The 15,513-nt window shown below is 52.7% G+C and overlaps 1 protein-coding gene across 4 annotated transcripts; it reads left to right on the top strand.

Annotated features, from left to right (window-relative positions):
• Positions 1–969: 969 nt before the first annotated feature.
• LOC131673744 (uncharacterized) lies at positions 970–13,424 on the top strand. 4 transcript variants are annotated; one of them, XM_058951997.1, is made up of 5 exons: positions 1,453–2,491; positions 2,552–3,068; positions 10,387–10,806; positions 10,911–11,203; positions 11,265–13,424. In XM_058951997.1, the coding sequence occupies exons 2-5, from the start codon at positions 2,886–2,888 to the stop codon at positions 12,982–12,984; spliced, it is 2,616 nt and encodes an 871-aa protein (XP_058807980.1). In that variant the 5' UTR covers positions 1,453–2,491; positions 2,552–2,885; the 3' UTR covers positions 12,985–13,424. The 4 variants fall into 4 exon arrangements, with proteins under 4 accessions (XP_058807979.1, XP_058807980.1, XP_058807981.1 ...); XM_058951996.1 differs by lacking the exons at positions 1,453–2,491; positions 2,552–3,068 and adding an exon at positions 970–1,323; XM_058951998.1 differs by lacking the exon at positions 1,453–2,491 and having other exon boundaries at positions 2,997–3,095.
• Positions 13,425–15,513: the final 2,089 nt, after the last annotated feature.

Below are 15,513 nucleotides of genomic sequence, written 5' to 3'. Positions count from 1 at the left end.
GATCCGCGCCTAGTCGCGGCTTACGGGAGACTTGCGGTGCCGCTTGCGGATCGCTCGACCAGTCTCGCTAACGAGTGCTCCAAGACACTGGAACGCGCCGAATCGGCGAGCGCAGGCCAGATCACGCACGCCCGGTTGAGTGGTGAAAATCCGTTAGCCCGCACGTACCAAATGGGCGATAAAGGCGGCGGGGGGGGGGGGCAGACAAACAAAAATCATTCGAGACCTGTCTGGACCTGCAGCCGGTCGCACGAGATGCAGCTACGACGCGAGGATCTTTAAACGCCCGAAACGTAGCTGGGAAAACTTTTTTCCGACTGCCGCGTCAAGAAAAGTGGGGGGAGAGGGAGAGAGAGAGAGAGAGAGAGAGTGAGCGCGCGCTGGGTGTGAAGGTCGCGCGCCTCGCCGATTGTAAACACGTGCATTCTTCTCTCCGTATTGCAGCCGCTCGACCAGATCGCGTCGCGCGCGCCTCGAAGAAAAAAAAACAAAAAAAAATACTCGTTCGACAATTGTCGAGTCGCCGATGACGGAGACCGCGAGCATGCGATAACGCAGTCACAGGCTTTCGAAAGTTTAGTCAAGAACATTATCGTGCAGATAAGACCGACGCAGAAGCATATGACACATTCCGTTAGGGGGAAGAGAAAATGCACGCGTCGCCCCCGTTGCCGTCGCGCACTTACAGCGTCTTCGGCAAACACGGCCCAAAAAAAAAAAAAAAGACAAGCCTGCTCCGACTCCCGACTGCTCGGCTTGGGCGCGCGCGAGTATGTAACCGCCTTCGTAGATCCCGTGAAAAGGCAGCGCGCACGCGAGAGAGAGAGAGAGAGAGAGAGAGAGAGCGGAGGGAGAGACCAGCAACAAGCCGTGGCCGCGCGGAAGAGTAGGGGAGCCGCCGCGGACGAAAAACTGGCTTGGTTTGTTACACACGGCGCGGGACTGTCAGTAGTAGTGCCGATGCGGCAGCCGCAGCCGCCGCCGTCGTCAGCCGCAGCGCTCCTCCTGCGCAGTAGATCGCTCATTATGCCTGCGCCCCGCGAGTGAGAATAGCGAGAGAGAGCGAGAGCAAGCGAGAGCAAGCGAGAGGATTGCTTTTGCGCGTTATCGTATAGCGAGAGTGCGATCGCGATGAAGAGCTTCGCTGTGCGTGTGTCGCTGGCCTACGTGTGCGCGTTCGCACTGCTGTGCTTTGCCGAGGAGCAGCAGGAGCCGGGCCAGCAGTACCCGAAGCACGTCGGTATCTGCGCGATGGACGGTTGCAACTGCACCGTCAAGGCGCATCACTGGGTCTTCGTTAGATGCGTGTTCGCCGACTACCAGGTGAGACATCGAATTCGCCTCTCGCTCGCTCGAACAAAGAATCGAAAGCGGCAAGGGGGCGCAGATCGTCGTCGTCGCCCCCCCCCCCCCAATTTTGCATTGTTTTTTACGCGGGTTAGCTTGCACTTCTAGGCGGATCGAGAGACAGCAATTTCCGCAGCACAATCGTTGACAACGAGCATTCGGTTGGAAGATTAGGTCTTCTCGCGCCTCTGTCGCCCGACGAACGTCTTTGTCGGCTTCTTTCGCTCGGAAACAATTCTGTCACATGGAAATTTCACTAAATCGACGCGCGCAGAACAAAAAGAAGCAGAGAGCGAGTCGTGTCGCTCTCGTACGCTCGTACGACGCGTCAGCTGGAATGCACAATGAGCTTCGACTCATCTGACACACGCGAGGCATATGTGTAAGTCGATGGAAAAAAAAACACGGAAAACAACGACTTCTACCGGCATTCGGCTTGTCAAGTACAATTAGCACGAACAAAACGAGATAACGATAAAGCAAACTTGTGGCACAGGGCTGACGCTGCGCGAAGAAGAAAGAACGAAGCGGAACAATGGATTACATCGCGAGAGCGACATCAGGTCGAGAGTAATGTCGAGCGCGCTTGAGCGAGAAAGTGGAGCGAGCGTATGTGAAGTGGGGGTCTCGGCGAAATTTATTTCTGAAAAAAAAAAAGAAAAAAAAAAAAAAAATGAGGTGCTCAAAACCTTCTAACTGGTCTCGCATCACAACACCATCCGTCGCCGTCTGTTTAAATACCCAAGGATCGTCGCGTCAAAGAAATATGTTGAATGGGCTGCGCCTATAAGCAGGTATAGAAGTTCTTAGTCTCGAGGCTAGCAGGTTTTATTATAGCTTGTTTTTACTTTCACAACGATTATTATTTCACTCTCGCGGAGGAGTTTTCTCTCCCTCTCTCTCTCTTTCTTCTCCTTCTGCTTCTGCGGCGGCTCGCGTATCGCGCCGATTTCTCGTTTCGCTCGAAACTGCGGACGACGGCTTCGATGAGAATGATCTAAAAATAAAAATACACGTCCCGATGCGCACACGTGCGTCGCGGGCGAGCAACAGTTCTCGTTCCACTTGCTGCGCTCGGTTGGATTTCATTCCCTCTGTGTGTGCGTAATCGATGTCGGCCTTTTTTCCCAGGACGGGAGAACAGGTTCGATCCCTATATATACACCCTGTAAATCCGTCACGGCTACCGAATTTTTTTTTCCAGGAGGGGGGAGGAACAGTTCAGTATAGCATTACCGATTATCGGAGGTGGTCGTCATTCGAAAAAGAAGCGACGAGAAGAGTGTTACTAAGACTTCTTAGTCAGTGCTTCTCTTGCTTCATTTTTTTTTTATTAGGGGAGACGCACTTGCGCTTTTCGTAGGTAAGCGGCGGCGTTGCTTTAGTTCGAATGGAAATTTCACTCCGAACACACGAATGGCTTTTGCTTTGTTTCTCTCTAATCGGCTAGCGGAATGTGAATCAGACGGTGACGTCAGTTCAGCCTCAGCTGCGTTTCACGCAGTTCGATTCCATGTTCTCCGCGACAAGAATCCACGATGGCAATCTACGGGGCCGCGCGACAAGAGGAAATCAATAAGCGCGGACAGCGTGAAAAATTCAGCGCCGCGTGGTACCCGCGCGAGCAGTGCCGAGCTCTCGGCAAAGCAAGGTACGCGGGTCACGAGGGAAGGCCGAGGCACGAATCGACATCGTCAAGAGTCCCGTCGATATCGAAAAAAGTGAGTTCGATATAGGCGCGTAGCGAGGTGAGAGCCACTGGCGCGCGATGCGCGCGTGCGAGAGTCAACGACTCGGACGGTCCAAGAGCACATGCGCGGGTGTGCGCGCGCGATTACCAACCGAAGTCTAGACGTACGCTCGCTCTTATGAGGCGATCGTCTATTTTTCTTTTTTCAGACTCCGGCTGCGTTGTCGTCTGAGAGAGCGCACGACGATCGGTTCTACATCTGCGTCTCGTGCGCGAGGTCAACTATACGTCGAAAGTCAATTGCGCAACGAAGCCCTTTTGACGTTGCTTTCAACGTTCGTTGCGCGCGCGATCGATGAATTGACTTTTCATTCGCCGGTAGCTGTATATTCAGCGCGCGCGTCGGCTGACGTTTGTTGACTTTTCAGCGACGCGGGGCTAACTGTTTGCTTGGTTATTTTGCGTTCAATTAGCCTACTGCCAAGCGACTAATGCGCTCTTAATGCGCAGCTGATGAACTTGCATTCCTATCGCACGGACGATTTGCTGACATGCATATTTATAGATTAAAAAGAGAAAACGCGGTGCATTAACAGTGGCACATTTGCTTTGTTAGAAAGACTACGCTGCAATCGTAAGTTACGGATAGATACAGATCGGAAAAATCAAGCACCAGTGCACGTACGACAACCGTTAGCGGCTAGAACGTAAGAAATCTTCAGGGGGTAGACTGTTAAGTAGCCTCATTCATTTTTTCTCTAATGTGATATCTCGTAGTTGTCGTCGTCGTCGTCGTCGTCGACCGTTCACACGCTTCGTCGAGCCGACCGAATTCAACTTATGCGCCGGAGTGTCCTTGCGCGTGCGCGCGCACTCGGCAACGGCAACCTGTTGCTTCCGCGCGAAGGAGAGAAAAAAAAACAAGAAAAGGGAAAACTGCTCGCGAACGGGCGCCGACGTTGATCGTCAGCCCCACCGAAAAAGGAAGAGCTCACGCTAATTGCCGGGATGATCGCGTCGAGAAAGTCGCCCAGCCCGTCGCGGCGATCGCCAAGGAAAGCGCGCTGGAAATTTCTCACGACGACGGCGCACGCGCGTTCCGGAAAAGTCGCCTCTTGCCCCATTGTTACGGACACGCCGCGACGATGGTGCGCGCTCGACGAGTCGCTATGTACGCACACGCAGCGCGCATTTCGGGGACCCTCCTAAATGGTTTTCGGTTGACTTCCGCTTATACCGAGTTGCATTGTTATGCAACGCATTGCCAGATCCCCGCCCCCCCCCCCTTCCCCATCGCACGTCGCACTAGCAAACGATCGTTTTCTTTCTTTTTCTGGCGCTCGTATTGTAGCCTTGCCAGTTGCAAAGCAAATAATTACAGCGGGCACCTATTTTCCGTCGCGACAACTTCTCGTTAGTCAAATCATTTTGCAACAAGAGCAACGCGCCGCGCAATCTGCTCAGGTTGCAATCGCACGCGACGATCACTGCGCGTATACTCGTCGAATGCCCGTCGTCCGCGGCAGCAGTTCAGCGAAGTGCTACGGAGTCGTAAAAACACGCGCGCAACAGGAATGTCCGATGATCAACTCGGACGGATTTTGCATCGGCAAAAGGAAGATGAAAAACAAAAAATAATAACGCTCTCTAAAAAGAAAAAAAAATATATATATATACAAAGAAATAAATCACAACCGGTCGATACACAAAGCGAGGGGAGGTTAATTTATACGCTACAATGGCTCTCTTTCAGCGGTGTCAATACGCGAGCGAGAGGATGTCCATGCATGCGGGTCATAACGCAAGCCATACACGACAGATTGAACACACGGGCGAGAGGAAAAGAAAAGAAACAAAATTCCAATTGATCTCTAATGGACGGCCGGGCCCGTCGTCAATGAACTTCGTCGAATTGCGAATGGTTATTTAATTTCTCTTTGTTTCCAACGGGACACTTTATTTTATCCGCTCGCGAAATGCAAACAACAATGATTCACAGTCAGCCTTGTCGCGAGCTCACGCACCGCAGCAGGTGCTAGCACACGCGTGCGCACGAACGACTTGTTTTTTTTTTCTTTTTTATCGAATCTAATTAATCCAATAAAAAAAAAATAGGAAGGAGACAAAAAAAAATAATCAGCGCGCGAGAAGCCGGTTTTGAATAGAATACAGCGCGCGAGTTGAAAGAATTTTATTCGGGGGCGGTCTATAGATATAGCCGACATCCTGCTTCGCTCTCTGTCGCAGTATGTGTGTGTGCGTACGTAAGCTACTTGGCGTTCGCAGCCGATGAATGCCGAGTTACAGTACGCTTCTTTCATATCTCTACGCCGCAGCCACGTTCTCTTTCCTTTTTTTTCCCGCCCGTCGAGTTTTATTACTCGCTCGCCAGCGAGTCGGATTGTAATTGGCATTAGCGAAAGTTTATTCGATGGCATTATTCTCCGAGGGAGACAACTAGATGCGAAATTTTCCGTCGGAATTTGCTTGGGCGCTCGATGCCTAAATTGACGCGGATGACTTGAGAGCTTTCGGCAATTTCGTCACCGGAAACCCAGTTTACGACGCCCGCCAAACTTGGTCGCTAAGTTCGTAAACAAGTTCGGTTATTAATTTCGATATACAGAATAACCTGGCCGAGAGCTATACCGAGATGAACGCAGAAATATCCGGCAGTTTAAATTGCGCGAAATGTACGCACAAGCCAAACGTTTGCATATTTCAATAGCTTTGAATATCAAATTAATACTCGCAGGTTAAAATGTCCACTTGCGAGAACGAAAAAGAAAAAAAGAAATCGCAGACGCGCCCGCAGAAGGTAATTGTAATCACTTTATAACGAGAGGAGCAAGTTCCCCCTCTTTCCTCTTTTCCGTCTCTCTCTTTCTCTCACTCTCTCTTTCTCCCGTGCAAAGGCATGAATTAAGTGCAAGAAGATGTGTCTTTGACGCGCACGCACACACAATCGACTGCTCGGAGGAAGTGTCGTAACAGTAGCTCTCGGTGCGTGAATAATCACGCAGATTGCCGCCACACGCACGCACACGCACGTATCGCAGTCGCTTTGAAAAACGTTGTCGAGAGACTCAAAGTGCAAAGCAATTATATACGGCTATTTGCGTGATACTCCGCGGTCGTTTTCTCTCTCTCTCTCTCTCTCTCTCTCTCTCTCTCTCTCTCTCTCTCTCAAATATTGATGAGGTGACGTAAAGCTTCGCAAGGCAAGATCGAATCAGACGCAGCGGAGTGCGATGATTGTGTGGAAAAGTTTCGAGCTGCAACGAATAAATTGATGACTATATCCACGTCTAGCGAAGCATCGCGGTTCTCACGCGCGCTCGAAACGCCCACATCTTTTTCGAGATTCGTCATACGAAAAGTAAACGACCTTGTTGAAATGAGATATCTCAGCGCTCGTAAGGTCGACAAGCAAGGTTGCGGGGCTGCTGCCGTCGCTTCGCGCCTGACGTGTGATAATTTTCAGGATAATTTTCAGCGATCAAAGCGCGACTTCTGTCGCGATTATTATTATTACGGACTCTGGCCGTCCTCCATAAATCCGAGCGCGACAATCAATTCCCAAGCGCGGCTTTCCAATCGTCAATCGACGATCCAATCGCGCGTGAACTTGCCGCTACGGGATACATAACTCAGCGCGCGTGTCGGGGGAGGAGGCAATTAACTAGCCCAATTAACGGCAATCAGATGGGCTTTAATTTAATCCTGGCGCGCAGTCTTCGAGGAATGCTCCCTACCCTTCTGCGTTTAGCACGATTCTCGACTTTTAACGCGCGCAATCTCGCTGATAATACGCAAGAGCTGTTGGCCGACGATAACAGTCTCGTCCCCGTAGCCGCGGCCATTGATTAAAGCAGCGTCGGTGCAATGCAGGCCGTTGCTCCCACGCGCGTACCGACGAGTCCCATACTTCCGCGTCGCTGCGCGCGAGCTGTTGATTTCCGTACGGCAAGATCGTCGCCTTCGCTGACTCTTCTCCGACTCGAGTGCGCGCACCACGGGAGTTCGCGGCCTTCGCGCGGCTACGCGTTACGACTCGCCGCCCGCGAATTTCGGCGCATCGTACCCACCGCGTGCTCGTCTTGTGGGTCAAGAGCTCGTCGTAACTCACGCGTCGACGCGACGGTACAATGCGTTTACGTCGTGAATTACCATCCGCTCTCGCGCTGTAAATCTCGCCTTTAATCGTCCGCTCCCCCTGTCGCCTGCATGCGCGCGCGCGGATAATGGGAAAATATTCCCCGCGGGACGTGAATACAGAAGCCAACCGTCCGACCACTCACTGAATCATCGTTTCAGATACGAAATGGAACTACGGCTATCCGTACGTTATCTCGCCTCGCCATGCCAGTGTTCGACGCGAGGCCATAGCGCCTCGAGTTTGCGTTTCGTCTCGCACGGCTTTCTCTCCTTCGCGACACGGATGACGCGACAGGAAGAAAGATGCAAAGCGGCGCTTGGTGGCTCGAGTCATCCGTTGCAATCGAGTGCGTTCGTTCTAGGCCGTCGGAAATGCCGTGAAAAAACTAGACGATCTCCGGAGAGAAAAGAAAAAGAACAATGAATGTAGCCGCTTCCTCGTGGATTTGCTTTGGGCGCCGAGTGGCGCTCCATTGTTTGCGTTGCGTGCCACCGCGGCGCGGCGGCAAAGCGCCAATAATCTCCACGTTCCCGGAGATAACGCCGCTGCGAGTCGAAAAGCAAGCAGGCGGCTTGATTATTTGTCGGGCGGCGCGGATGCTCGCCCGTCCGGCGTTCGTCGCGCGCCGCTTGAATCGAGAGGCGCGGCGTTCGAGGTTCGCAAGCTACGTATCGCCTCGCGCTCCACTGTAAGTACGATCGTCACCGCTATTAATAATCGGCGAAAGCACGCTTCGTAGAACCGCCGCCGTGTTTTAGGGCCCGCTGTTATCTCGGCAAACAGGCGACTCGCCGAGTAGGAAAAGAATCGAAGCGCCTACGATGGAGAAATCCCACTGCGCGCGCGTGTGCGAAAGAAAAGGAGCCACTGGCGCGGGCGCTTGGCCAACGGAATTAATTCGCCAGCTGCAGCTGCTTTGCTAAGAAACCTGCCCGAGACGTGAGAACCACGAGGCGCATCTGATGCGCCGCTCGTTCGTTCTCTCTCTCTCGAAGAGGGGATTAGTTTCTTCGGTCGTTGGATTTTTCTTTTTTTCCTTTTTCTCTGTCATGTTTCGAGGGGATTTTCGAAAAAGAGATCATATTGGACGTTAGAGCGCGCTAAGTGTTTGCTCTCGGACGGTGAATAGCTGTTATTTTTATGCCGTTGGCTATTTTCGAAGCCTTGATATTGCCGAAGCAGATCGCTCATCTCGAGGCGTCGTTGTTATTAATGCGAGTGGCGCAACGGGAAAGCTAATCCTCTCGATGTGCAAGCAACGTGTCGTCACCGTATCCGCTGTCGCTCGTGTCGGCAGCGAATAATCGGCGAAACCCCAAACAAGACGCGAGCAACACGGCCGCGAACAGCTCCAAGAGACAGCCGACCGCCCGCCGCGGCGAAAGGTCCCTTTGTTTTGCGCTCTCGAAATAGCGCCGTTGGATAATGGAGCGGTTCGGTCAGACGCTACGCCAAAGCCAAGGTTGGGTTCTTCGATGTCGAATCGTCTCGTTGCGCGCGTAATAATTGCAGCGACGCGCTAATTTTCCAGGATGACCGATGGCTAAGAGAGAGAGAGAGAGAGAGACGAGGATAGCGAGCTTCGCTCCACGTTCGCGCGCCTCTCGCAGGCTTGAAGCAGGAGAGGCCTTGCAGCTGCCCGACGACGATGCGAGAGTGGCTTTTCGCTCGTCCGCGCTAACATATCGACTCGCGCATTTTCTGGCTTACGCTGCAAGTCGCGTCGGGTGAAAACGACGCGCGCCTCGCGGTGACACCTCTCGCGCGGCGCCCCATTCGTCATTATCGCGCCATCTCGCGACGCAGGACACTGAAACCGCTCTCGGCGGCTTTTCCCTTCATCTTCCATCGATAAAAATCTCAGGTGCGCGCAGCCGGCTTGCGTCGCGCAGCTGGGCTCCTCCTCGCTCTTCCACCCTTCGTCGCCGTCAATTATTTGGAAAAGGAGGGACAGGAAGTGCAATACTGTTATGACGACCGCGCGTTTGCTTCCAAATACACGCGAGCGCGCACGTCCGTACGATCCACGTTTGTTTGGATTACACGCCGATCGTTTGTGTTGCTTTGCCTCTTGGCTTTTTTTACTCGAGGCTCAAGGGGGAGAGGGAGGATGGAATGCGGGATAATTGGAGAGCGAGATGGACGATTGTTGATACTGTCGTTGAACTCGGCGGGCGACGTTCCCTTTGGCTTGCTCGACAGGCTAATTAGACGCGCTCGCCGAGACTTTGATTTCCCGCTCTGGCAGGCGACTTCGCGAAAGTCACTTCCGCGGCGCAGCTCGTAACGCCTTCCGAGATGTGCGTGCGAGGCGCGAAGGCCGAGCGCGCGCACCTGCCCGGCGCTGCTCGACCGCACAAAGAGACGAGACACGAGGCCGAGTCCAGAAGGGAGCGGATAATGCCGTGTATCTCGCGCGCGCGCGCGCATCTCGCGTGTGCACTCGACTTTTTATAAATAATACGAGGGCGCACGCCGGAAGCGCGTCCCGAAGGAGAGAGCCGCCGAGCGCGCGCCGAGACGATCAAGGCGAAAGCACGCTGCGCTCGCTTTCACGCGTGGAGCGCGAGAGTCCGTCCTTGAGCGCTCACCCGTCGTCGAACGAGGGCGAATCTTCGCCGCCTCGGGCTCTCGCCTAGAAGCCGTTGCGCGATCGGTGACCGCCTACATTCGGGCCTCGCGAGAGCGAGGTAGAGAGATCGCCGATGCGTCATCTGGTTGCGACTGTCGACGAGAGGGCGCGCGAGTGGCCTGCCTGCGTCCAGCAATTACGCGCCCAGCAGAAGACCAGCGTCGCGAAACAGGCGCGCTAAAGTGTTTCTCGCGCAATTATTTCGTTTACGCGCGTCACCTTGGGCGCTCGTGCGCATTTATATGTACACGGGTAACGCGACACCCTGGAAGGTCAGCCGGCTTGCGCAACGCTCGCATCCGCTGAAAAGCCGCACTTTTCCGAGCGCGAAGCTCGCTTATCTCGCCGTTCTCTTTGCTTTCCGCGAGACCTGCGATTCGACAAGTTGACTCTTGACGCGAGGCTAATGAACCGCAGCCACGCGCGCGTCCGATTGTACTATTGATTTAGCTCGCGATAAAATTCGACAGCGTTTCGTTGGCTCTCGACCATTTTGCGCCTAGTAAGCTCGCTCTCTTTCGCACAAGGAAATGTTCCACCTCCGATCGTCTGTTTCAGGACGTCGAACTGTCCGAAGGAATGATTCCCGAAGACACCATGGAAGTCGAGGTGTCGCACTGCCGCGAGCTCCGCATTCAAGCCGGAGCGTTCACGGGCGGTGCCCAGCTGAAGCGCGTACACGTGTCCGGCATCTACACCTTGGTGGCGAACAAGCAGGCCTTTCAGAACATCAGCGCGCCGAATCCGTTGCTGGAGGTGTCCGAATGCAATCGGGTGATACTCGAGAGCCACGCGTTCAAGAATACCAAGGGTCCGCTGAGCGTGTCGATATCGAGATGTAAACACGTGACCATCAAGCCAAACGCATTCTCGTGGCTGCTGCAGATCAGCGTGAGGGAAGTGCCGAATCTAGAGCTGTCGAGCAACGCCTTCAAGTTCGAGACTCCGCAACATGGTCGACACGGACCAGCGACCAAGGTAAACGCCTCGTTCCCGCGCGACAAGCGAACGAGATATGATGCCCTCCCCGCCCCTTTCACCGGGACAATTGCATTCAATCGATCCAATTCTTGGTTTTGCAGATAATGTTCCAACGGGTGAAGATCCCGGAGTTGCCGACAGCAGTGTTTCCCTCGACGGCCGCGGAAATTCGTATGGACGACTTGTGGACAGGCAGCATCAAGAAGGACGCGTTCTGCGCCATGAACGTACTCAGCGTGGTCATAAGCAACGCGTCGATCGTTGAAATCGAGCCGGGAGCGTTCAGCGACAGAACCCTCATACACGGCTTGGAATTCGTCGACGTGAGAATGAAAACCGTGCGTGCCGGGGCTTTCAGAGCTGGAGCCAATAATCTGACCATACAATATTCCAGGTGCGCAATTCGCTTTCACGCGCGCTTCCATGTGCGAAACTGTCATTTGTATTCTCTGCAGGTTGTCCGAAGTGGAATCCGGAGCGATAGACATAACCGTGGCGACGGTGACCTTCAACAACAACGAGTTCTTCAATTTACACCGCAACTCGATCGTGTTCCATCAGTGGAATCGCATCGCCATCGATTACAATCTGTTCCAGCGGCTGGAAACGAATGCCATCAATGCCATAACCTCCGACACGGCCAAAGCAACAAGCTTGGAGTTCTCATTTTCCGGAAATCACATCCACGAGGCCGAGGCCAAATCCCTTACCTTCGTCGAGATATCGCAGAGCGTGACGGCAGCTCGAGTCGGCAGTAATTACTTCAAGCTCACGTGCAATTGTAATTTGGAGAGCTGGGTGCAAGAGCGTATTGGCAGTAACACCTCGGTGTCGTGGATCATGGACTCGAGTTACTGCGTGATCGACAAGTTCCTGATGAACTGCTTCAATCTGCCGGAAGGTTACCTGGGCATGCGCAATTATACTCAGACGATTTGTTCCAAGACCGACAAGAGGATCAATTGCACGTTGCCAACGGCCAAATCAGAGCCAAGCGTGAGTCCGCCAAGTGTCGGTCCACATCAGTATCCAAGGCACAAGGGTTACTTCGACGTGGAAATGAGCGATCCCGATCAAATGGAGCGCGAGAAGAGGATCATCATGATCGTTTGCGTAGTGGCAGTGTTTTCGTTGTGCGTGGTTATTCTCACCTCCGGCGTGCTCTATATGCGTCGTCGCGGCGTCTGTCCAAAGCTGACGTCCGGAACGCTGAACCTGGCCAATTCGTGGTTCTCGCCGAACAGCGGCATGACTGCGGCCACGTCGGCGAGATCGATCTCGAGGCTCAGCGTGCACGAGTACGCGGGTCTACAGCCGGAAACGCGGATTCTCGACATAGAGCCTCATCAAGACGCCGTGGAAGAGGATCAAGGAGCCGCCGAAGGTGGTGGCGATTGCGCCTTCACGGAGAACAAGGCGACGCAAACGCTGCCCGAAGAACTGACCGAGGAGTATCTCACGGAATTGAGAGAGAGACTGACCGACCCAGAACAGTACAGTTACGCTCGTGATATGATCGAGCATCTCTACGATCTCATCAAAGTCGAGGAGAGTTGTAACAACAATAACGACAGGCGGCCGTCCCTCGACGGCAACGCTTACGACATGATCAGGCCTAAGCCGAACAGGACGCGAGTCGGACCAAGACAGCCCTCGATCAGTATAGGCACCAAAGTTCCATCCTTGGACAAGCTTCTGCCGACGTTGTTGCGTCCACGACCACAGATTACGGAATACGCGGAACCGCGGGATCACAGGGTTATTGATCAGAATCATTTGTACACTGAATTGCCGGGTGACGAGACAGTGCCAAGTACAAGTCGATTGTCCGAACCCGTACTCGCGACTCTGGCAGGCAGGGCGCCGCAACCTCTACCTCCAGATGTCATTAACGGTCATGGATCGTCGGCTGCGGAGCAAGAAGCTGCCGCCAGCGACAAGAAGACTAAAAGTTTCTTTCAGACGTTAGGCGAAACTTTTTACGCATCCAAAAAGATACAAAACCCAAAAAGGCCAGAGTCGTTGTTGGACGAATATACAGATCCTTCGGACGTGACTGCTCATCTCTACTCGGAACTGTCAGAACCAAAGCAGCAGCAGCAAGCCAATAACAATAAGATGGCCAATCGACCACTGCCAACTAAACCAGATCACGAGGCCATCGTTAAGACGTAGTGTTACTTCTCCGTCCTTGAGACCCTACCTTATTATACAGTCAGTCCGAGGGTTGACACAAACACACACCTGTCTGTGATAAACGAAAAAATATAAACGAGTAAATCAATGTCTTGTTGCATACAAGCTCGGTGGTATGAATGCGCGACTTGGGATGATACTTTTTTCAATGTATATCGTTGCGTTTCCCTTACTGATTATTGATTTTTTTCTTTTTTATTTGTATTACATATGTGGCTACGTAGAACATTGTATAGATTTATTAATAAAGCCACGTACCGCCATACGAACGAATGTGTGAGAGCGAGGATAAAATGGAAAATGCGCCATTGATTATTTAATAACGAGTAGTCTCATTTCCTTGATGTAACATACGATTTTATAAATATTATTATATGTATAAATATGCCTCGACAGTTTATCATTAGAGCATTTTATTCGAAACGATAATCAGATGTTTTATTTTTCGTGTTTTCCTATCCTCGAAGATTTTGTTGGAGAAATCCAAAAGACCGCTGATTACCTTCATAAGCATGATGTTTCTTATGGTGGAAGCCGTGACTTCCTGTCGCGTTTTAGTTCTCGAGCTTTATCACACGGCTGCGCGCTCGGCGAACGAGAATACACACTCACGCACACATACACCGGAGAATATTTATTTCCGGCCGAAGGGCTTTCGGAAATAGCTACTGCGACCTTTGTTTCGCTCAGCTGTGCAAGAGCAATCCTCGCTGCTGGTATTTTTATCGTGGACTTAATCCTTTTTCATGCGACGCGGATTTTCAAACACGACGTGTGTGCTTTCGGGTTTATCAAAAGGATTAAATACATTTTGATAAATTGATGAACGTATTTGATACATTAAAAGTTATTTTTATTTTTAACGAAGTTCGATCGTCGAGCTTCTAATAGTCATATTTTTGTCTCTCAACGTGAACATAGAAGAGCGAAGTATAGAATATTGAAAATCAAAATCGAGGTAATGCAGCAACAAACTCGGCTCTGATTCCAACATCGAAAAATCAGATCTGGCGCACAGCACGGATCACAGATGAGTGAGCGAGAGAGCGGGATGAAGATGCACGCAGACACGCACATGTGCTCTCTCGAGACAACGCCGCCGCCGCGGCCGTCGACGACAAGATATTCTCGTATGGCCGAAAGCCCCAAACATATCTGCGCGGGAATGCGAGAGGAGCAAATCGTCGGGGGCTGCGACGCAGCTGCTGCCTCTGCTCGCGAGCAGTCCCCGAGTGGGTTCGCGGCGGGCGTCCTCATCACGGATCGCGAGCGCGTCAAAAAATTATCCGCCCGCGGACTCCCGGTCAGCGAACGCGAAGCCGCAATAGACGTTGGCAATTGTCGAAAAGGCGACGAGCGCGTAGATGGAGTGCGAGAGATCACTTTTGAATCATAAGATTGGGTCAGGGACCACGAAAGTGCTTGCGCATGCGGCGAGATAGATGGGATGATTGGCCGTCCGTCACGCTCTCTCTCTCTCTCTCTCTCTCTCTCTCTCTTGCTCTTTGACGAGCTCTGATGAAGCCATGCAATAGCGGACACACGACTATGCTATCGCACACGCCTGCCGTCGAAAAACGTTTCCATCCGCTTCCCCCTCGCGCTGGCCACCCGAACGCTGGCCAAAAATCGAGTCATTGTTTGACATCCTCGCCTCCCCCTCTCTCTCTCTCCTTCGTCCCTAAGAAGCTCGATCCGTTCGGCTGTAAAACATTTAGCCACGCGATATACATACAAGGCGGCGAAATTGCTCGTAACCGCTGCAATTTTTCTCTCCCGCATACGGTCAGCAGCGCGACTTGGCGTTTACGATTGGCTCCTATACGTGACGACGAAGCAGGAGAGAGAGAGAGAGAGAGCAAAGAATAAAAATAAAAAAAAAGTAGAGACGGCGCCGTTATCTCCGACGACGACAAGGTTATATCTTCGGGGCCCTTCCATAAACCGTAGCGAGAGCGAGGCGCGACGTGCGATTAATTTTTTTCGCCATTTTCATTTCCACGCGCGCGGCCCGAAAGCCGTAAAACCATCAAAAGCCCGTCGTCGGCGGCATTTGCAAGTTTATTAGCGCGAATGGGCGTAGCCCGGGCAGTAAAACAAGAGGCGCGCTCGCGCGGGCTTTAGTTTACGAAAACACCGCTCTGCGCTTGGCGCGAGAATCTCGCCAGACGCCCGCCACCGCCGCGGCGCTTGCAAGTGCATCGAGGCAAGAAGTGCCGGCAAAGAGGGTTATTGATCTGTTGGCGCGCGCTTGGCTCTTTTGCGCCCTCGGCTTAGGCGGAGAGCTCGAATAACTGGCGAGTGATTTTTGCCGGGAACGCTCTCGATTCGTCGATAACACTTCAAAGCCACGCCGGAAGAACAACGCCTCGCGTTCGCGCTAAAAGGCCGTCCGATAATGGGCGCGAGCTGCGCCGAGAGCTACGTCAATTATTCGAGCCACCTCCAAGGCGACGCACTCGCGGAAAAGCGTCGCTTAGTCGCTAAAATTGATGGTCCCCCGACGTT

Source organism: Phymastichus coffea, unplaced genomic scaffold (genome assembly GCF_024137745.1).
Source record: "Phymastichus coffea isolate CEN01 unplaced genomic scaffold, Cenicafe_Pcof_1.1 PCOF00193, whole genome shotgun sequence".
Taxonomy (NCBI): domain Eukaryota; kingdom Metazoa; phylum Arthropoda; class Insecta; order Hymenoptera; family Eulophidae; genus Phymastichus; species Phymastichus coffea.
The sequence above is the reverse complement of the archived record's forward strand: the minus strand, read 5'-3'. Positions and strand labels throughout refer to the sequence as shown.

Bases quoted from the DNA above. Each gene is read 5' to 3' on its own strand.
- LOC131673744 (XM_058951996.1), top strand. From the start codon at position 1,132: ATGAAGAGCTTCGCTGTGCGTGTGTCGCTGGCCTACGTGTGCGCGTTC. The intron at 10,807-10,910 runs GTAAACGCCTCG...TTGGTTTTGCAG, and splicing joins GACACGGACCAGCGACCAAG to ATAATGTTCCAACGGGTGAA. The intron at 11,204-11,264 runs GTGCGCAATTCG...TATTCTCTGCAG, and splicing joins CTGACCATACAATATTCCAG to GTTGTCCGAAGTGGAATCCG.